Raw genomic sequence first — 24,002 nt, 5'->3', positions numbered from 1 at the left:
AGGACATTATTCCCACTGCTTGGACAGTTGGTAGGCATGTTCCACAGCACCGCAACAGGGGCGGCCCCACCCACTAAATTCAGGAGCCGCTGGCTTAGGGAAGTAGAGCACTGACCGGAGCCAAGAATACAAGGCTGCAGGGTGTAACATTAATTGGCTGCACAATACTGTTCCAGGCACCCTTCAAGCCACATGCAGGTGCTGCAGGGCAGGGCTGGCGCTAACCCCAGGGCTCTGTGCGATGGCACCGATCACACACCCCTGATATACACTATTCCGCACATGAAGGAAATGCTACAAGTACCTAGTAGTAGTGCACACAGCAATACCTGTAAATTTGGACTGGATGAGAATGGGTTGGAAAGAGGGTTCACATTGGCTAAACTAATCATAGGCAGTTCTATACCTCTGGCAGCTGGGCAACTAGCCATATACTTTCAGCGGTGCAGTGATGACCCTTTATCAGACCCTTACCACTGCATCTACCTTGTGGGCCCTTCATTGCCCTATCTGACACTGAGCACTTCAGAAAAATTCTAAATGAGCAGCTTCAAACAGCATTGACTATATGTATGTATAGTTTTGTCCATAAACTATGCACATAGGGCCTGATTCAGACCCGCTCGCGAGTGCAGGATGCTCGCAAGTGGGTCGATGGTGCCCTACTGCGTATGACGGAGGGAGCTCCGTCGTGCGCATGCGCGAGACCCAGCTAGCAACGGGGTAGCCTTCGCTCCGGGTCTCGCACCAAAGGGGGTGTGCTGTCGATGTTGATTGACAGTACGCCCCCTTTGGTGGGCGTGCCAGGGGCATGGCTGCCAGACGGAGGCGTTCCCATGGGAACGCCTACCGTCTGAAGCCGGCCCCACTGACATCAGTAGTGATGCTAGTGGGAGTGATTTTGGCTCTGATAGAGCCAAAATCACTCCAGGGCTTGCGGCAGCGAGACCCTACCGCAGGGTCTCCGTCGCAAGCCCGATGGTCTTGACCATCGCGACTATCATCATGGACGCTCGCTATAGCTGTGGGTGGTCACCCACAGCTATGTGAGCGTCCAAGAGGCTGCTCCATTTTCATGTAGGAGGGCCCTGATTCAGAGTGAGCGCTCTGGTCAGAGAGCGTCCGGCTCTGAATCAGGCCCATAGTTCATATTGGGTAGCCTCATCTTAGTCTATCCAAGTGTTTCTCAACCTAGGTTACCAATTACCCCAGGGATACTCACTGTGACATTCATGGGTACTTAATGGTGATAATTAGGCACATGGGGAAAGCAGTGTGCCAACGATCACTAGCCCCATGCTTCACTGTGATAATAAAATGATACAAGTATTTCCCTGTATAATTAAGCATATGTGGACATATAGTTTTATTGTCAATTAAAATTTTTGCACAAATTGTAATATGTAAGAATTATGTAATTAGTACATTTTTATTCCAGCATTTTATTTTTTTAAATCTTGTTTATAGCACATTTATTGATTATATATTTTTTTATTGTGCATGGATGACAAGATAATTTTATTTGCTAATGAGGAAACAAATTATTTAAATATTGCTTTTATTTCAAACATTACATATTACAAAAGTAGTAAAAACTCACATATTAAGTTTTGTATATCGGACCTCTTAACAATCCAGAGTTTGGTTTTAATCTTCTAAAACATAATTTGGATTGACTACTAAAATACAATTCTCCTCTGAAGATTTTTCTCCATCTTCATCATCTATTAGTTTTAGGTCAGCTTCGCTTAGTTCTATCAGTATATGATCCTTCAAAAGAGAGAATATATTCAAGAATTGTATGCAGTTAATGTTGTATAATATAGAAAAAAAACACTGACTGGTTTCATTTTCCAAAAAAAAAAAAATATATATATTCTACAATAGCTGCTAAATAGTTAGAAAAATGCTAGAGTTCAGAACACTGTCACATGCACACAAAAACAAACATTCATATTTTAGGCTGAACTAATCAGTGGCGTAACTAGGGCAGGGCCGTGGGACCGGCGGCGCGGAGGGCATCGCCGGCCACAATACCGGGCCGTCCTAGTTAACAAGTGTAGTGCTGACTGCAGTCAGTTCTCCACATTTACTCAGTACTGGCGCTAGGCTTCCCTGCGCTGGTCCTGTGCTGCACAGCCGAGCCTCTTCCCTCCCCCTGAGCGCTTACCCAATAGTGCCAGTCGGAGTGTGGGAAGTGGGCTGAGGCTGGTGCATTTACACACACATCGCCGCCAGCGCGGCATTGATGTGTGTGTTTCAGCAGCCAATGAGAGTAAGACAGACTCTCATGGCTGCTGCTGCTGCACCCACTGCAAGAGCCGGGCTGGAGCTCACTCATGAGCTCAGTCTTCCAGCTCCTGCAGTGGGTAATGGGAGAGAAGTCATGTCGTCTCTCCCATAATGCAGAGCGCGCCAGCCCGGGAGGACTGATGTGTGGATGGCGGCGGGAGCAGTAGCCGGAGCGTGGATATTTTTCTTCTTTTATTTACTGTGTGTGTTTTATTTACGGTGTGGGGGGGCCACCACTGGTGGGGGGACCAGACAAGCCAGATAGGGGGACAGACCGGACAAGGGGGGGATCAGACAGACAGGAGGGGGACCAGTTCCAACTCAAACAAACAGGAGAGGGGCCAGCCCAGATAGACCAGGGGGGCAAGGGTGGGAGAGCCAGACAGAAAGAGGAGGGGGGGGACTAGACATGAAGTGGGAGGGACCGGTTCCAAACCAGATAAACAGAAGGGAGGCCAGTCCAGATGGACCAGACAGAGGGTAGTCATGATCCAGCTCAGACACAGAGGGTAGGTCCAGAAAGACATTGGAGGGATACAGACAGGTGGGGTCCAGATTTAGCCAAGACAAGCAATGGGAAGTCCAGGTACAGAGGGGGGGGCAGTTCTAACCCAGACAATGGGGAGTTGTCCAGGTCCAATCAAGCCAGACAGGAGTACTAGTTCCAGCCACACAGGCACAAATAGGGGTCTCAGGTCCAGACAAACGCAGACAGAGGGTTGGGAGTGCCAGAAAAATGGGAAGGAGGGTTCCAAGTTGAGCCCAAACTGTAAGAACTGGACATGGAACCCTATTGGATGGGTCCCAGGTCCAGCCTAGATAGACAGCCGGAGTTCCAGTTCCAGCCCAGACAGGCAAAGGAAGATATACCCAAGTCCAGCCCAAGCAGACAGATGAGGGTCCCAGGTCCAGCCCTGAGACAGGAGGGAGGGAGTTTCCAGGTCCAGCCCAGACAGACAGTCTCACTTTGCAGTAAATAATTGAGGGTGTGTTTTGATATAGAAAATTGCTCATACTTACATAATGTATTAGTCTGTGAATTACTTTTTCAATTAAACTTTTTCTCAGGATTAATTCAGTCTCAGTCTCAATGTCACTTTCAATTTCTTTAAGATACCAATTAACCAGATAACTTTTTGTTAGTTTGCAGTCTTCTTCAGCTTCAAAAAGAATTGCATTATATAAATGTATTAAAAATCATCAACAGCAATGTAGGTGAAATAAGTTACAGCAATCAGAGGGCTTTTGATTCTCTCTTTCAGACCAGTGTTTAACAGATGGGATTTATCCATAAACAGTGATTCTTAAACCACTTCTGGAATCCTCAGATTTAATAGACCAGAGTATTAATGTAGAATGCAAACTAAAAGATCCATATAGTGTATGCGCTACTTATCTTACCTATGATTCCATGCAAAGATCTAGAAAACATGTACTGTTTCGGGTAAGTTGGCAAGTCTAATTCTTTGAACAGTTATCAATATATGAAAATGCAAAACATTACACTTAAAACATGAGATTTTTCAGTGTATTTATATAACCTTTTGATCTGGAAACTGAAAAGGCATACACAAGTTGCCCACACTCTACTGGAGCACCACAAAGGCAAAATGGGTGTGGTGAAAACCACGTAGGCCTAGTTTGCTACTTTGGGTTATATATACAGTGCATCTGGAAAGTATTCACAGCGCGTCACTTTTTCCACATTTTTGCTATGTTACAGCTTTATTCCAAAATGGAATAAATTCATTTTAGTCCTCAAAATTCTACACACAATACCCCATAATGACAACGTGTAAAAAGTTGAGATTTTTGCAAATTTAATTTAAAAAAAACTAAAGAAATCACATGTAAATAAGTATTCACAGCCTCTGCCATGAAGCTCAAAATTGAGCTCACTTGCATCCTGTTTCCACTGATCATCCTTGAGATGTTCCTACAGCTTAATTGGAGTCCACCTGTGGTAAATTCAGTTGCTTGGACATGATTTTGAAAGGCATACACCTGTCTATATAAAGTCCCACACTTGACAGTGCATGTCAGAGCACAAACCAAGCATGAAGTCCAAGGAATTGTCTGTAGACCTCAGAGACAGGATTATATCGAGCCACAAATCTGGGGAAGGGTACAGAAAAATATCTGCTGCTTAGAAGGTCCCAATGAGCACAGTAGCCTCCATCATCCATAAATGGAAGAAGTTCAGAACCACCAGGACTCTTCCTAGAGTTGGCTGGCCGTCTAAACTGAGCGAACGGGGGAGAAAGGCCCTAGGTCAGGGAGGTGACCAAGAACCTGATGGTCACTCTGTCAGAGCTACAACATTCCTCTGTTTAGAGAGGAGAACCTTCCAGAAGGACAACCATCTCTGCAGCAATCCACCAATCAGGCCTGTATGGTAGAGTGGCCAGACGGAAGCCACTCCTTAGTAAACACCACATGGCAGCCCATCTGGAGATTGTCAAAATGCACCTGAAGGACTCTGACCATGAGAAACAAAATTCTCTGGTCTGACGAGACAAAGATTGAGCTCTTTGGCGTGAATGCCAGGCGTTATGTCAGGAGGAAACCAGGCACCGCTCATCACCAGGCCAATACCATCCCTACAATGAAGCATGGTGGTGGCAGCATCATGCTGTGGGGATGTTTTTCAGTGGCAGGAGCTGGGAGACTAGTCTGGATATAGGGAAAGATGAATGCAGCAATGTACAGAGACATCCTGGATGAAAACCTGCTCCAGAGCACTCTTGACCTCAGACTGGGGTGACTGTTCATCTTTCAGCAGGACAACGACCCTAAGCACACAGCCAAGATATCAAAGGACTGGCTTCAGGACAACTCTGTGAAAGTCCTTGTGTGGCCCAGCCAGAGCCCAGACTTGAATCCAATTGAACATCTCTGGAGAGATCTGAAAATGGCTGTGCACCAACGCTTCCCATCCAACCTGATGGAGCTTGAGAGGTGCTGCAAAGTGGAATGGGCAAAACTGGCCAAAGATAGGTGTGCCAAGCTTGTGGCATCATATTCAAAAAGACTTGAGGCTGTAATTGCTGCCAAAGGTGCATCAACAAAGTATTGAGCAAAGGCTGTGAATACTTATGTACATGTGATTTGAGTTTTTTTTTTAGATTTTTTATTAAATTTGCAAAAATCTCAAAATATTTTTTTACACGTTGTCATTATGGGGTATTGTGTGTAGAATTTTGACAAAAATAATTTATTACATTTTGGAGTGAAGCTGTAACATAACAAAATGTGGAAAAAGTGAAGCGCTGTGAAAACTTTCCGGATGCACTGTACCATTGAATTCTAAAAGATTGTTTTCCTACCAGTCCTATATGACTTATATACAATATATGGGAGCATCTTCATAAACAATGCATAAGATACAATCATTTTAGTGACCTCTCTACAATACAGACAGCATATCTGATTACTAATAAAAAAAGAAAAGCAAATACTAGTTATTATTATTTAATGCCTTAATCTTCTGGAGCACACTATAAAAGCAGATCCCCAAATCATTACAATGCACTCCACCCCAAAACTCGGCTTGTGGTGAAATGCACATGCCATATCTAGTGTGGTGACCCAAATTAATTACTCTGCAAGGGAGAAGTTTGGCTGTGATGGGATCCCATCATACCTAGATAAGAGATTAGAGCACTAGAGATGTGCCCGGATCCCAGTGTTCTGGTTTTGGCAAAACCTCCCTCAAATGTTATGGAGCAGTCTACTGGGTATGAGAGACATCATACCTGGTAACAGTTCATGACCTTACTGAATGGCTGAGAGGCATTCAGACTATGTACTGGCCTGTTGGGCAAAGTCCCTGGTCCAGTTCACTTTTACTCCAAATACACAGTTTAATGACATGAAGAGAATCCTTATCAAGAAATTTCAAGTACAATTGTAAAAAGTTACGTATAATGCAATTAAAAAAAGCACTTACATTCTTCCATTTTTTGCATGTAGAACACAAGTAAGTTGGAGATTTGCTTATACTCTGCAAAAGACATTTTTAATGCAGCACTAGGCACAGATTTCTCCATTGTTTCTCCATCCTGGTTGGTTTCCATTGCAGCCTCTTGGTTGCCGACATCAGGATTTCCATTCTCTGAAGCACAAAAATGATCAGTCTATTCTCTTAACCTCAAACTCTTTTTTTTACAAACTAATTTTCATGTTCTAATGAAATGCAAATTTCACCATATAGAAAATGTTTTATTTGTTCAGCCACAGAAATGTAAAAAAATGTACAGTCTCACCCAATGTCAGAATTTGTATACTGAATCTACTGGAGACCAGTGCTCTTTTCATACAGTGTTTTTTTTTTGAATAGATATAAAAATCCTGAAATGTCTGTCCCATCTCCAACATGTATGTGCAGTGGGAGCATCCAATGGTGAGGACGGAGTACCACTCTGTGCTGGTTACGGGCCGGCGGGAAGTATACAGTGGGGATGTGGTGGGACGGACCAGGAGGGGATGGGGTTAACAGTGGTGACCTGGAATATGCTAAGTTTACTAATTGTACATTTTATTCACAACATATTTTACTCCTAAGTGCTTAATTATATGCAGCAGTGGCACCTACCCTCTAAGATGAGGGGGGCTGCCGCCGCTGAAGACGGGAGGGTGGGTGCAATTTCTAACCCCGGTCACCTGCACTAGCGGCGGGGAGCCGAGCATGCCACCGGCATCCAAAGGGCTGCATCGTCTGCAGCCCCTAGGAGACTGTTAGGGCTGGCGGAAAGGCAGAATAGCGGCTTCCTCCTGGAAGCCGCTAATAACAGCCCAGACTGGCAGTCCCAGGGGAAGGAGACGCCTCCCCTTGGGGCTGCCTGTTGTGTATTTGACTGCAGGTAGTGCTTCAAATAGGAAGCCACCTCCATGGTGTAGCCAGTGCAGTCACGGACTGCACAGACTACACTGAGGTGGTGGATCTTACTGGTGTGGCTGCCTCTAGGCAAAATCCGCCACAGATTATGTGTAAACTAAAAAAAAAACACTTGTGCAGGGTTTTTTCCTCTCTTCCCCCATCTTCTTATCTATCTCACCCTATTCCTTTCATCTTCCTTTTTACTATTGAGCGAGGGTTGTTCAAAAAGTAATGCCTAAATGCTCACAACTCAAATATTATTATAGATACAGATTTGAAAATTTGCTGTAAAATACTTTGAAGTAGGGATGTGCAGGCTCGGATAGGTTCGATTTTGCACATTGAGTTCGGATTTTTCCCTCCAAAAAAACGGAACTCAGAAAGAGGCAAAACATCATCTTGCATGGACGAACATCATCATTCCTGGACTTTTGTCCAGGAATGATGATGTTCGACCATGCAAGATGACGTTTTGCCTCTTTCTGAGTTTTGTTTTTTTGGAGGGAAAAATCCGAACTCAATGTGCAAAATCGAACCTATCCGAGCCTGCACATCCCTACTTTGAAGTCTTAGTAACAGAATGACTAATTAAAAAAATTCAACATCTGCCCTCAAACATTTTCTCCACCTCTCAACCCAAGCTGTGAATCCACTTTGGAAAAATTCCAGTGGTTGGTGTTTGACCCAGGAACATATGGCATATCAACAAAGTATTGAGGAAAGGCTGTGAATACTTATGTACATGTGATTTCTTAGTGTTTTTTTTTTAAATTAAATTTGCACGTCGTCATTATGGGGCATTGTGTGTAGAATTTTGAGGACTAAAATTAATTTATTCCATTTTGAAATAAGGCTGTAACATAACAAAATGTGGAAAAAGTGATGCGCTGTGAATACTTCTGGATGCACTGTACTTTAAGCAGTAGGCAGTCTCCACACCCCCATTCTGCAACATTTGTTTCCTATATGCCATCCAATACCTTGCCATCAAAATAAAGTGGTTAATAGGAAATAAAAAATAGATATCAGTAATGCCCCTTTCAGACATGACAAATTTCCAGGATGTTGCGTATGTCTGAAAGGTACCTACCTATGCCAATCCTCCAATCGACCAGGGAATATCCCAGGACTTAAATCTCGGGAAATTACTCTGCTTATGTCTGAATGGTGCTACCCGGTAATTTACTCCCGAGCTTCAAACAGCTTGTGATTGGCCGGACACTATGTCATAAGCGACAGCCGGATAGGGGAGGACAGACGCCACACGTGGGTAGAAATCAGCACTACAAGGCCGATTTCGGTGTCAGCAGGGGACAGAAGAATAGCTGCAGAGGAAGGCAGCTGCCATGCATGCTGCAGAGAGACCTATGCTGCAAGGGTGAATTTGGTGCTGACTGGTGAATTTGGTGCCCCCACCTTTGCATGACCTCATTAATGTGTGCCAGCAAAGCGTCCACTTAAAATTACAAAAACTGATTTTGTGTGTAAAACTCTGAAAAACCCTGCTCATGTCTGAATGGTGATGCCCTGGAATTTCCCGGGTATAAACTGTAGTGTAAAAGGGGCGGGTCTCACCAAATACCCAGGAATTTGCACAGGAGAAATTCCCGTGTCTGAGCAGGAAATTTCCCGGGTCGTTTGTCTGAAAGGGGTATAATTGTATCACTTTTTTTCCTAAAAAAACAAAATGTTACCTTCCACAATGTTTTCAGTTTCACCCTGATCAAAACTGACATCAGGTGTATCCACTCGAATAATTGATTTGTTCAGCAGTCTGAAAGCTTCTTTTACATGCTTTGGTTGAACCTAAACTATGCAAATTGTAATCAGAATCCTGTCTTAACAATGGTGAATACTAAGGCAAAGGTCAAGCTAAAGGTTTCAATAATATTGTATGCAATTAGTCACATAAAAAAAAAATCACCCAATGGATCTAAAATAATAAATAAAATAAATACATAATCGGTAATGCTGGCCATACACTCTGCAATTATCGGGACGATCCGCCCGATATCGGCGGATCGCCGCGATAATTGCAGCGTGTATGCGGGCGACCGAGGGTTAAATATTGCTCGGTCGGGCATGCTGGATTGTCCAGCATGCCCGTCCGATGCGATATTTACCCGGGAAACTGTCGGCCGCATCGGGCAGTGTATGCCCAGCGCGGCCGACAGACAGACATTTCCTGTGTTCCTTCCTACGGAAGGAACAGGGAAATGTCTCCGCCCCCGGGGGCGGAGCGCGGATGTCGGGCTATACACTGTGAGATTTCTCTCACAGTGTATGCCGCGAACATCTGCGGCTGGCAGCCAGCCAGATAAAATGTCTGTCGGTCTGACAGACATTTTATCTGGCAGTGTATGCCCAGCATAACATAGGGAACAACTGATTATGTAAAATGTGACTTGTTTTGTGTAACCTCTCACAATCCTACAACAAAATCTCTGGTGTAGCTCTTTGTTAACATTCTCAAATGAAGATGGATATATAGCATTTGGCCAGTATCTAGACAGCGCTTTACATGTTTGCACATGCAGCACTTATAAAATTAAGTGAAGGGGTTTGGCTACTTGCTAGACAAATGCCATAGCACTTGCAAGGGTGTGAATCTTATACCCCTTTTACACCGGAGCTAAAACCCGGGTTTTTGAAGGGTTAACCCGGGCTGCTCCCTGGTATAAAAGGGCAGAGGGTTGGATCGCCGGGTCGAGTGACCCGGCAATCCAACCCAGGTAACTAGCAGGGTTTAACACGGGCGTAGCCCGTGAAACCCTGCTATGGGAACAGCGCACTCCGGGTCACGATGACCTGGAGTGCGCTGCTAGCCGGCCGATTGGTCCAGCTTCAGTGGCGCTTGGAGATGACGTCATCTCCAAGCGTCCACTTTCACTCTGCAAAAGCCGGGTCTATGCAGACCCGACTGCGGTGTGATCGGCGCTGACTCGGGAATATCCCGAGTCAGCGCCGGCAAAATTCCGGGTCTGATCCGGATAGGGACTTTGTTCCAACTCCGGGTCAGACCCGGAATTTTGGTGGAAAGAGGGTATGAGATGCATTTAAAAAAAAAAACAAAAACACCAGCATACTGGTTTGATCTTAGGTTTTCGCTTAATCCATTCACTCATGTAGCCAGACTCAGGTACAGTAATAAATGCAGCTCCAGCAATAAACATCTAAAATTGTATCCCTGCAAGCTAGCAGCGGTATGCCTCTCAGTTTGTTTGAGCATAAATGTAAAGGGTGTACAGTTAGATGTATAAACAGGTTGAGTCTCCCATATCCAAAATGCTTGGGACCGGGGGTATTTTGGATAACGGAATATTCCGTATTTTGGAATATTTGCATATCATAATGAAATATCTTGGGAATGGAACCCCAATATACACACAGAATGAATTTGTGTGTTATATACACCTTATACACAAAGTCTGCAGGTAATTGTATACAATATTTTCAATAATTTTGTGGCTCAAGCAAAGTTTGTGTACAGAAATGAATTTATGTTTCATATACACCTTATACACACAGCCTGAAGGTAATTTTATACAATATTTTTAATAATTTGTGCCTTAGACAAAGTTTGTGTATATTGAACCATCAAAAATTAGAGGTTTCATTATCTCAGTCATGCCAAAATTATTCCGTATTTCGGAATATTCCGTATTTCGGAATATTTGGATATGGGAGACTCAACCTGTATTAAATTTGTTTTTTTAGGTTTAGAAATGTACAACTGCCAGCTGTTTTTTTAGGATGGATGCATATAAAATCGCAACTTTCCAGAGTAAAGTGACAAGTCAGAAATTTCTGTGGGCATCAAAAATGCAATCTTGATGATAAAATGATAAAGTGTTAAGTTTACAGTGTAACAATTTATATAACTGGCAAATTGGGAAAAGAGTACTATAAGTTAGGTAGATAATCCTTAGTCACCATATAATTATTATTATATTATAATACTGTATATATATATATATATATATATATATATATATATATATATATATATATTTTTTAAAGAGTGGATTTGTAACTTGCCTCGTCTGAGCAGTGCATGCGAGCCATGCTTTCAGATAACCTTATCATACTTTCAAGCTGTCTGACTGTAATTCTCCATGCAGATTTTGTTACTCCACTTCCATCCCGCTGTCTAAGTCGACGGTATTGCTCAACCATGAACTCTTCTGCTTCCTTGGTAATCTTAATATTGATTAAAAAAAAAATCCTTTGAAACATTGAAACTAGTTTATTTAAATTTTTCAAATTCATTTTGTGATGAGAGTTACAATTATCTAGAATGTAAAATGTAACACTACACTTGCCTACAGCATCATTTTATTGCATTTGGAATTCTTAGCTGTAGATTACATCTGCAAGAAGGCAAATTGTTAATTAGAAATTGCCAATTTATTTCCAAAAAAAGGACTAGTTGCCTCTCTAGAGAAACATCAATCTGGTTAGGGCCAGCACTAAGGGGTGTTCGACCAGTGCGGTCGCACAGGGGTGCCACCCATAGAGGGCGCACCCCTCCCAACATCCCGATTTCAGGGGGACAGTACGGTCCCGCTGTTCCACCTGTTTGCCGAAGTGGCCTGCGGGTGGTCAAATAGGGAGGTTGGGGACCCCCACTGCCGCAGCTGTGCACGCCTGCAAACATGCCTTCAAACATCACGTAGGGGGCGTGACCTATGGAAATTAGGCCACACTCCAACGCGTAATGTTGGGGCTCACTGTAGAGAGCAGAACTGGGTGCTCCGACCCCCCTGGAGCCAGCCTTGAATCTGTTATTTGGTACATTTTTTGTTACATTTGCATCACAAGTACAGAGAAAATGTAACATTTAACCACATCCTCCTTGTGTCAGAGGCAGGGGCATAACTAGGTATATGAAGGCCACAAAGCAAAAGTTTGTAAGGGCCCCCATGTACCACCCAATGGTGAAAAATTTCTATAACACTAACTTTGACAAGGAAGATTGGCCCCTCCTAAGCTCTGGGCCCATAAGCAGCTGCACCCCTTGCACCCATGGTAGTTATGCCCATGCTGAGAGGTCTAAAGCTAGTTACACACCTTACGATGGTGCAACCCAGTGATGCGGCGAACGATGTAATGAGGTTGTGCGCGCCGTAAACTCTGCACATTCCTCCGTACAATGGCGCAATGTATCTATGTGCTACACGCAACCTCATTGTTCATTCCATCCTTCAGTCTCATGTGCAGCAGATGGTATGATGCAATGAACGATGGCTGTGAACAACGGATCAGGCATAAACACGCACTATATGAGGTGTACCTTATATTTCATACTGATCGTGTCGGGATAATAGATCATACGATATCATATGGCGTGTACCCAGCATAACTTGTTATACACAGCATTATTGGAAGGCTCTGGCTCTTTCATAAATATATACTTCTACTGAATCTGCTCCATCTCTGCCCTTTAAAGTATTGAGGGACTGAAAACAGAAATATTACTGCTCACAAACATGCCAGTATAATTTAGCAGCAAAGTTAGTTGAAGTGACAGTATAAGGTTAAGTTTTCCTAAAATTTAAATTGTAACTCTTTCAAAAAGGCACCACAAATGTGTAATACAGACTTTCTAATCCTTAGAGTCTAATACTGGTACTACTTTTGTACATAATTGATCTCCACACTTTGGAGTTCTCCCGTTGGGGTAGTGTAATGGAGAAAGTATCTTCAATGAAGAGATGACCACAGATGGTAAGTCATTATACAGCCAGTCTTTAACGCATTTCTTTCTCTTTAGACAATTTCATCAGAAGGGTTTGTTTTGGGTGCTCTTGGAGCCTGGTACATAAGAGATCAGGTTTCCAATCAGCCTCCAGTAGTTAATTTAATCAATCAATCCCTATCTGTGTTACGAAGATTTCAACTTTCTTATAGAACTACATATAATGGCAAACAAATGAACTACTAAAACACAGAAATAAAATATACAAATATAAAATACACACATGAAATTTAAGTTGGATAAAAGGTGATTATCATTGCTTGAAAGTCAAAATTTCTCTAATCTGATTAAAAAAATATTAAACCAGGTTGTACAACACTAATAATCAGGGCTTAAATAAACATATTGTAAAACTAGGATTCTGTTTTACAACCAGAGTATAGCATGTGCTTCTAAAATTATATAATCACATATACACATGACCAAAGAGGGAACACACAAAACTAAAAAAAAAAAAAAAAAAACTTCGTAGTGAAAAAAATAAATAAAAAAAAATCGTAATGTGGGCAAGAGGAAAGGGATAAAAGGTAATAGTGGGTAAGTAGTACATCAAATATGCAGTAGTTACACAAACTCAAGGTCAATTGTCTCTTTGAGACCATCTGGATACAGTGTACCCTTCACATGTATCCAGTGTGCTTCACGCATACATAAACTTCTATATCTTCCCCCTCTGAACGTAGCAGGAATTTGTTCTGATCCCCACACTGTTATTCCCTTTTTCCCAAGGGATCTCCATTGTAGTTGGCTCAGAAGTACTGTGATAGACTTAATGTTATTAACAAAGTGCGTGTGTGTGTTCTAAAAAATAACCCACATTGTTTTAGTGGGCGTTTAGTACATCCTACGTATGGAATCACTCAATTGCATTGTAACATAATTAAGAAAAGGGGTGGTACAATTGAGGAATGATTTTATAGCATGCATTTCTTTGGTGGTGGTGGGGACACAATTATTTGTTTTGTTTTGCAAAAAAAAAAGCACGTTAGCGAATTTTTGTTGTAACTACAACAGATGTCTTTTGGTTTTGGGGGCAACCACCCTGTTTTTAGTTAAACTTCCGAGACACACACAGTAGGGGCTAAGTAGTTTCGGAAGTTTTTAGCGCTTTTAAAATGATAAAAGGTCTTGTTTGAAGAGTTTCTTTCAACAGAAGGTCTAACGAAAGTAGTTGATAGTTCTGCTAGATAATTTTGTTAAATTCTACCAGCTCAGTTGTTCTAATTAGATGTGAAAACCAATGATGGGTCAAAACGGTCCCTCATCCTTTTTGACTTGTCTTATAAATCTGAGACGATGAACTAGACATGATAGTGTTTCTATCCATCTATAGACTTAATAGAAGGGCATTAGAAATCAGTGACTCTGGATAACCCTTCTCTTCAAAAGGCTTAACAAACAGCATCTGCTTGTTCTTCAAGTTTTATGGGAGACGAACAGTTCCTTTTAATTCTGCATACCTGGCCCATCGGGATATTAGACCACCATTGTTTATGATGGCTGCTAGTATATTCAATATACATGCTAGAATCTACTTTTTTATATGTATATGTAATGATTTTTTCCTCTCGAATTTCAAGTGTTATTTCCAGAAAGTTTATCATAGAGCAGTGACAATTACTGGTAAATACCACATTGAATGAATTGTTATTCAGATATTTAACAAAACCAAATGAGCTCCTCCTCAATCCTGCCCATATAGAGTTTCTCAAAACTTAGAGGGTGATCACGATCGGCATCAAAGGATCCTGTCCCCCACTCCATATTTCCATCACGGAGCGCTATATCGGAGAACAGAGAACTGACATGTTTGGCCGGCTGACATACTCAACGCATGTGCCACTATACCTGCACACTAGCCGGCACTACAGAGCGGCAGGTACTCCCCCTATTATCAAAGGTTGAGAACGATCGGTACCAGAGGTGAGAACACACTGAGGGCTCACGTGAGTTTGACCATTGCTGTTCATGTTATAACTGACCATCTACACACATTACTCCGGTTTGAGCCATCTGCAGTGGAAAGCTTGGACTATGTCAGATCAACATTTATGGACTGTGGCTATTTGCCGATATACTGTATATGGATACAGAGAAAATTTTAATTTTATAATAAGTGTATTCTTACATCCAGACTGCCAGCACTATTAATACATACAGGCACTGTTCACCCTACTGCCACCAGCGGACCCACTTGGGCTTGGAAGAGACAGAGGCTAATGATTATATTCTGATATACATAGATTGTTTGACTGATATTATACAAGATTACATTGGATTGTGAGATCTTTTTTTAGTAATATATGGTTTAATATTTGCATGCCTTTATATGTTTAAAAATGTTTTAATATAAGATATAAAATTATTTGAGGTGTACTAAAGGTGATTACTTCTTTTTTCTACATTAGTAGGCATTTTTGCCTAGAGGGGAATTTGTTATACCCCTAGTGAGCTGCCTTTTCAATTACACCTGTTCACTGACAGGGTGCATTGTTTTAAATATTTATATTGTTTTTAGCCCACACTTTACCTGACTGGTCGTAACCTTGATCAGATAAACACACTGCCTTATGTGGTCGGAAAAATATGACCATGCCAGGCAAGTGGTTAACGTTGGTACTTTGTAGGTTCACCACATGCAGTGATTACTGCAGACACCCTTCTTGCCAAACTGTCCACAAATCCCTGGACAAGAGCAGGCGGTATGTTTTGCCATTCTGCCTTAAGTACAGTGAACAACTGTGACACGGAAGAAGGTTGACTAGGCCTAGACACACCTGTCACTCTAATACATTCCAGCATCCCAGAGGTTCTCAATGGGGTTAAACTCTTGACTCTGAGCTGGCCAGTCCATGCGGGTTACCAAATCATCTGTATACTGGTCCATTGTCACCCTGTAAACATGACAGGGGACATTTTTGTCCTGATAAAAACATTTGCCGTTTCCATAGAACTGCAAGTGCATGGGCCGCCCTACGGCCATTTGGAACACGTGCAGTAGTATGCAATGTGCTTGTGCAGGGGTGTCCACTGTCCAATCACTTGTCTACATAGTGTAAATCAGATTTTAGCTGATCTGATAAGCAGATTTAAATGAAAGATAAAAAAATGAAACCAATATCTATTTATTCATCATCACAAATGGTTTAACTTTAAAAAAATATATTTGTTTTCTATACAATGTAAAAAAAATTACCAATACTTAGAATTCATATTGTAGAACAAAAAAACAGAAGCAGTGCTGTACAGGAACAGTTGATAGAGTTCTGGCCTCAATTCGGGCCTACCTGACAGTGGGCCCGAATTGAGGCCAGAACAGTCACATTCGAAGGCAAATATGCCTTCTGGATGGCAGAAGTGAATCATCCGAGGCTGGCTAGCCTATTTTTGATGCATCAACACCAACAGGGAATCCGTATGCCTCAAAGACGCAGTACGGTCTAAGTTAATGCGTAACGCACGTACTACATCCAACAGTGCTAAAAAGGAAGCTTCACTTGTCACTGAATCCTGATGACAAGCTGGAAGGACAATATCCTGGTAAATGTGGAAAGCAGATACCACCGTCAGAAAATAGGTTTAGTGTGTAAAACTACCCTATCCTCATGAAAAATGAGAAGTGGAGATTTACAAAAAAGAGCCGCTAACTCAAACTCCTTGCTGAGGCAATGCCCAAAAGGAAAACAACCTTCAACGTGAGATATCATAATTCTACAAATTCCAAAAGCCTCAAATGGTGCCTTTTGAAATACTGCCAAAGCTAGATTCAAGTCCCAAGGAGATAAATGCGGGACATAAGGAGGCTGTATGCGAAAAAGCCCCTGCAAGAAGGTCTGAACTTCAGGAATGGTGGCCAATTTCCTTTGAAACAGGATCTATAGATGTCCTCTTTTAAAGGACAAATTTCAGCTCTAAAACCCTTAAACTCCTCCTCTCTGGGATTAAGTCACCGCATTATTATCAGTGACTTAATCCCATTATTTACCCGGATGACAGAGACTATTTTGTGGAACCAAAGTAATTGAGGCTACATATTATGCATTGATATAGGAGACACCTTCTGCAGAGGTGGATCTCCTATGTTCACATAAGAGATATCATTATTAATAAGAACCAGCCTATATTATATGTATATGTGATATTTTATATTTATATTTTTTCTGCTTATATTTTTTATGTTACATAATTATGCAATAAATTGTTACATTTTATGCTGAGCACTCTTTGTCTGGATAAGTTAACATATATAATCAACATTGCTGGCCAATTAGGGCACAAATATTTATGGACTTTAGAGCCAGTCCTTTTATCTATTGAGGATGCCCTTAGCAACAAATCGTCCAGATAAGCCAACACATTTGTCCTCCCACTCCTGAGTAGGGAGATCATGTGTGCCATAACCTTTGTAAAGACTCTGCCATTCGGTTTGGCCACCACTCCCAGAGCTTGAAACTGAAAATGCAGGTACCCCACTGCAGACCACAGAAGATGTTGATGACCCCTCCATATAGGAATAGGCATCCTTGTTATCTATGGAGGTCCTCTACCTCCATGGAACAAATGACTGACCTTATTGACTCCATCTTGAGTTTTTCTAAATGGAGATAAGCATTTAGCCCCCTGAGGTTGAGAATGGGAGATGAAACGACCTGTCTGGTGTGTCTGCCAAGAAAAGACAAGACTGGAGTAGAACCCCAGGCTTTGCTGTAGTACCGGAACAACAACTACGGAATCGGAAAGCACGGAAATCACCTGTTTGAGAGCCGCCCTTCTGCAATCATCCATAGGGAGCGGCGTGGTAAAAAAATTTAGGCTCTGGACCTTCCAAATTTAAAATATAACCCCTGGTTACTAGTTGACTTACCCAAATATCCGGATTGGATTGAATCCAAGTTTCCAGGAATGTTAAGGTACGTACACACTGGGTGACAGAGGAACGACTGTACGATTACAACGTTGTAATCGTACAATCGTTCATCTTCCTGTGCAGTGGGATAATGTGCCTACAATGAACGATATGTCATTCAGTGCAGGCACCCTCCCTCATCCCAAACATGCCCAACCTGTCGTTAACGGTTCAGGTGATTGTTGTCAAAAACAACCAGCGGGAGCGTGCATCGCTGGTCGTTTGACATCGCAATAGTTCAATCGCTCATTAACAGTGCAGTATAATGTCAATCATTCAATCGCTCATTTTTATCACCCAGTGTGTACGCAACTTTAGTAAGCGGTCTCCCACCAGAGGACGGGTCCCAGTCCCGTTACAGTCATGTGGATTGACCTGCTGTTTTAGCAGCAGGGCGACTAGGGCCGAGGAAAGCACATCCCCTGAAGGTCCCTCTCCAGTGACCCACTAGACACACCACAGAAGGCTCGAATGCCTCCCCTGCCTCAAGTCCGAAAGGAACGAAACCTAGGAGATTTTTTTTGGGTGTAGTAATAGGAAGTTAAAGACTTTTTCCTCCTGTAAACAGAAATAATTTAGGTAATTTTGCAACAAATAAAGAACCTCCTTCAAAAGGCAATGCCTCTCAGGCATGCTTTTATTCTACGGTCTGCCTTCCATGTTATGAGCCACAGTGAACGCCTGACGTAAATGGCCGAAGATGAAATAGGAGACTGTACCTGAAGAGTATCTATTAAAGCATCACCTATATAGGTTAGAGCTACTCAAATGTGATCAGCTATAAAGCTAGCTTCAGATAAATCCCCTGATTGAAAACCAGTAATCTGGGTTATCCAGAAATTGATAGCCTTCATCACCCATGCGCTGGCCAGATTTGGGCGCAGCGAGACACCTGACAAAGTGAATAAAGATTTAAGTACAGCCTCATTCTTCCAATCCATAGGATCTTTAGGAGTTACAGACTGTTGTAGGAATAACAGTATTCCTAACCAATCTAGCAATAGGAGCATCCACCGTGGGTGTAATTTCCCAAAGTTTGGTATCCTCTGCCGAAAAAAGGATAAAGACTCTTAATGTTTTCGGAAAAATAGAAGTCCTTATTCTTTGCAAAAACCAACAGGCAAACAAATCTTAGTATATCCTGGTTAACTGCTTATCTTGTTAGTACACAGCCATTCCCCTATATCTGCTGTGAAACTCTTTCAAGCAGAACTCCAGGAGCTCTCATCAGCTGTACTGTTGCGTGGCTATGAAGCCGCTTGAGCTGCTGCAACTGAAATACATGGCGGAGGCATGTCCGGGCATGCCGTGAGCGTCAGTGGCGGGTTGGGCCGGGGGCAGGGTGCCATGTGCCCCCCGGGCCACAGCGTCATGCGGGCCACGGGCCGGTGCAGTCTGTGTCACTGTGACACAGACTGCACAGCGTGTGTACCACTGATCGGTGAGCGCTACACTGACAAACACACAGCCGCCGGCTCCAGCAGCTGTGTGTTTGTTGTAAGCAGCAGCCAATGAGTGTCTGTCAGACTCTCATTAGCTGCTGCTGCGCCCACTGCGGGAGCCGCTCCATCTTCCGGCTCCTGCAGTGGGCAATGGAAGAGGCGTCATGATGTCATATGACGTCTCTCCCATAATGCAGAACGGCCCGGCCCAGGAGGACAGATGGAGGAGCAGATGGCGGGGGCGGGGATTCAGGTAAGTGGATTTTTTTATATTACGTGTGTCTACTGGGGGGTGTCTTGCACTACTGGGGGCACTACAAAGGGGGGACTACTACTATTGGGGCATTACAAGGGGGGTGGGGGACTACAACTACTGGGGGCACTACAAGGGGGGGGGACTACTACTACTGGGGGCACTACAAGTGGGGACTACTGCTGGGGGCACTACAAGGGGGAGGGGACTACTACTACTGGGGACTACTACTACTGGGGGCACTATAAGGGGACTACTACTACTACTACTGGGGGTACTACAAGGGGGGTGGGGGACTACTACTACTGGGGACTAATACTACTGGGGACACTACAAGGGGGGGGGGCTACTACTACTGGGGACACTACAAGGGGGGGGGACTACTACTACTGGGGACACTACAAGGGGGGACTACTACTAATGGGGGCACTACTACTGCGGGCACTGCAAATGGGGGGACTACTACTACTACTGGGGGCACTACAAAGGGGGTGGGGACTACTACTACTGGGGGCACTACAATGGGGGGGACTACTACTGGGGGCACTACTGGAGGCCTGCATAAGGGTGTTCTCTCCTGTGGCACACGGGGGCACTGCATATGGGCACTACAACAGGGGGCTGCCCTAATCTTTATTTTTACCTTACATTAATCCCATATGGACCCGCCTCCTCCCTGGAACACTGGAGGGGGGGCGCCGTAGCACATATATTCTTCGGACACACACGCTACTCCTCTGCCAGGGCCACCTGCATGCATTTGCCCCCCAGGCTAAATGTTGCCAGCCAGCCCCTGGTCAGTGTCCTGTTCGTTCAGGACACCTGATTTAATCCTAGCCTCCGGCATTCTCTGGAGGCTACACGTGGCCCAGAATGATGAAGTCATGCCCTGTGCACCCACATGTGCAGTGGCGCCATGTCCTGGAACTGATCAAGCCTCTCCCATAAAAGCCAGCAGCATGTTGCTACTCTGTAATCCCCTCCGGCGGTCCTCTAAGGGAACAGTCTGGGTCCTGAAAGCAGCGGGTGCTGTGGAAGCCTGGGGAGAAGTGAGACATGCCGGCTCTACAGTGCAGTCATGTAAGTATGTAAGTAATAACATACCCGGCCGCTCTGCTCAAAAGCAGCATGCCGGGAAGCAGTACAGAGAGGCAATCAGGTCTTTTACATATATCTGTAAAAAAGCTTACCTTCTCTTTGACAGTGGCCCCCTCAGATGTTTGTCTGGTATGGAGAGTGACCCAGGGACTATATAGTTTGGTGACTCTCTTAGGGGCAGTCTTTACAGTGGGATACAGGGCACACACAAATATCTATTTACTCCCACTTTTGCTTGCAAAACAATAAAATGAGAGTTATGGTAGACTTACCTTTGTTCACTTTTTCTTTGAGGTCCATAGGAATTACCCTGGGGTATGTGGTTGGAAAGATACAGACACGAGTCAAAGCTTTTAGCTCTCAGAATGCACTGGTCCTCCGTCGTATATACCCTGCCCCCAGCCACAGGCATTCGGTTTTTACACAAGCCTAAATAGCAGGAGAAGGAAAGTGTAAGAGTGTTTGTAGTGTAATTTGCACATCCTTCTCCAGAGATGAGGGAATCTGTGAGAAGCAGGAACAGATCCCAACTGAGGCCAGGTGCATCAGGGTGGGTTCTATGGACCTCCAAGAAAAAATGGTTAACAAAAAGGTACAGTAAGTCTACAATAACTCTTATTTTCTTCTTCAGGTTCCATAGGGTCCACAGGAACTACCTTGGGGTTCCCTTAAGGGAACTGAGCCGAGAGGAGAAGCTGCCACCCAAAGGAAGCATCCTGGGAGACAAAAAGTATCAAATGCATAAAATGTGATGAAATTGTGGACAGAAGACCAAGTGGCCACCTTACACAACTGTTCCACAGAGGCGCCATGCCTAAACGCCCACGATGGTCCGACAGACCACTGAATATGCTGTCACCGTGTTAGGGACAGGGAGATCAGCCTGTGATATAGTCATACGCAGCCAGCGAGCCAGAATCCGCTTGTTGCCTGGCCAGCCTCACTTGTGAAAACCATATAACACGAAAAACCCATCAGATTTCCTGATGGAGTTGGTACGATCCACGTAGTTCCAAATGGCTCGAACCACATCCAGGGAAGCTTCACCTGTAGAAGGACCCTGCCCTAGCAAATCAGCCAAAGAGGAAGTGGATTGTCTATGGATAGACATGTCAGATTGGTGAACCAATGTCGCTGGGGCTATTAGTATCACCCTGCTGCCTTCTTGCTTGAATTTTCTGAGGACCCTTGGTAGGAGGGAGATTGAAGGAAACCGGTATGGCAACCTGAAATCCCACCTCTACATCAGAGCATCCACGAAGGTGGCTGAGGGGTCTCTTGTCCTGGACACGTACATGGGGACCTTGTGGTTGTGACATGATCCCATGAGGTCTACATCCGGTGGTCCCCACTTGTCTACCAGGAGCTGAAAGACATCCGGGTGGAGAGCCCATTCTCTGGCGTGTATGTCCTGACGACTTAGGAAATCAGCTTCCCAGGTGAGGACTCTTAGAATGAATATTGCCAAGATTGCTGGAAGATGGCGTTCTGCCCAAACCAGAATATTCGCCCCTTCTCTCATGGCTGCTGGACTTTGTGCCTCCCTGATGGTTGATGTAGGCCACTGTGGTCACGTTGTCGGACTGAATCTGGACCGGCCTGCTGTGAAGGAGGTCCTCTGCCAGAATGAGTGCCTTGTGCACTACACAAAGCTCCAAAATGTTTATGGGCAGGTGACTTTCCTGAGCCATCCATCTTCCCTGAAAGGTGTGATGATGTGTCACCGTGCCCCATCCTCAAAGACTTGCATCCATGGTGAGGAGAACCCAATTTGGAATCCATAATGGGCAACCCTTGTTTAGATGGGCTGTCTGTAGCCACCATGAGAGGGAGAGCTGAACCTCTGGTGAAATGAGGATTGGTTTAGACTTTATCAGATGATACGTACCGTCCCACCAGAATCCATTGCTGCAGGGGCCTGCAATGGAACTGGGCATATGCCACCATGTTGAAGGTGGATACCATGGATCCTAGAACCTGCATTACTGAGTGAACTGATACTCTTCAATTGCAGAGCCATTTGCGCACCTGAAATTGTAGAGCAGAAATCTTGTCTCCTGGTAGAAAGACCCTGTGTGCCAGAGAATCCAGTAGTGCCCCCAGATGTACCATCTGTTGAGTTTGCGAAAGAGAAGATTTTTTCCAATTGACTATCGAGCCGTGGTCTTGTAGAAAGGCAATGGTCAGCTGAACATGACGTTGTAACATCTCCGGAGACTGCGCCATTATCAGGAGGTCGTCCAAGTTAAGCAGTATCCTGACTCCTTGTCGTCTGAGAGGAGCAGTCATAACTGACATCTTGGTAAACACCCAAGGGGCTGTGGACAGACCAAAGGGCAGAACCTGAAACTGGTAATGTTGCTGATTAACAGCAAACCTCAGAAACCTTTGGTGAGATGCAATAGGCACATGCAGATATGCATCCTATATGTCCAGGGAAACAATGAAATCCCCAGGCTTCATTGCCAGCATAATTGACTGTAGGGTTTCCATACAGAACTTGGGCACATGGATAAACCTGTTGATAGATTTCATATTCAGAATAGGGCTATGAGACCCATTTGTCTTCTGAATCAAAACTAAATTTTAATAACCCCTTCCCTGTTGGGCCAGAGGAATGGGGATTATTACCCCTGAAACCAGCAGGGCACAAATAGCCTCTTGAAGGGCCAGGGCCTTGACAAGATCTAATGGAGTTGTAAAAAAACCCCAAAAAACTTCTGAGGGGGATGCCTTTGACACGTGAGGGCATATCCTTGGGACCACTTCTCAAACCCAAACTGGAGAAGTCGGCCTCCCACCCTGACAGCCCCCAGGGGAGGTCCGCCCCATCAGGCAGATGGCTTATCATCTGGCTTAGAAGCTGGACGTCTGGCCAACCATGATTTCTTGGTCTGCAGTCTGGCCTTCCTGCGGGAATTATCTTGTCTGGAAAAAGACTGTCTCTTTGCACTTCCTTGCTGGTGAAAGGTCCGAAACAAGGACTGCCTATATTTAGAGGCTGTCTCAGATGGCAGAGATTGAAGGACTCTTAGATCCCGTATCTGCCTTCCAGGACCTTAACCAAAGGGTTCTGCGAGCCACAACTGAAATTGCTGATACCCTAGAAGCAAGAAGTCCTGCATCAATAACCGCTTTTCCCACATAAGCAGCCACTTCTTTCATTTGGGAGAGATAGGACAGTTGTTCTCTGGTAGCCTGTGGCATACTGTCTTCCAGAGTTTTTGGCCATTCCTCCATCGCTTTGGCTACCCAGGCGACGCCCATAGCCAGCCGGGTAATAGATCCAGACAATGATAAAACTGATTTCAAACAGGTTTCAAGTTCCTATCTGTAACATCCTTGAGTGAGCATGCGCAGATTACATAGGCAAT

The 24,002-nt window shown here is 44.1% G+C and overlaps 1 protein-coding gene across 2 annotated transcripts in view; it reads right to left on the bottom strand.

The window, feature by feature from the left end:
• Positions 1-1,541: 1,541 nt before the first annotated feature.
• LOC148507701 (maternal DNA replication licensing factor mcm6) overlaps positions 1,542-24,002 on the bottom strand; it is a 188,489-nt gene continuing 166,028 nt past the window's right edge. For both annotated transcript variants that reach the window (XM_088445638.1, XM_088445637.1), the window contains 5 exons: positions 11,210-11,371; positions 8,866-8,977; positions 6,242-6,406; positions 3,313-3,452; positions 1,542-1,770 (listed from right to left, as the gene is read on the bottom strand). In XM_088445638.1, coding sequence (XP_088301764.1) covers positions 1,648-1,770; positions 3,313-3,452; positions 6,242-6,406; positions 8,866-8,977; positions 11,210-11,371 — 702 coding nt within the window. In that variant the 3' untranslated portion in view covers positions 1,542-1,647. The remainder of the gene's footprint in view (positions 1,771-3,312; positions 3,453-6,241; positions 6,407-8,865; positions 8,978-11,209; positions 11,372-24,002) is intronic.

The sequence above is a fragment of the Taudactylus pleione genome, unplaced genomic scaffold (genome assembly GCF_031769625.1).
Source record: "Taudactylus pleione unplaced genomic scaffold, aTauple2 ptg000386l, whole genome shotgun sequence".
NCBI classification, from domain to species: Eukaryota; Metazoa; Chordata; class Amphibia; order Anura; family Myobatrachidae; genus Taudactylus; species Taudactylus pleione.
This window is presented reverse-complemented; position numbering and strand designations above follow the sequence as displayed.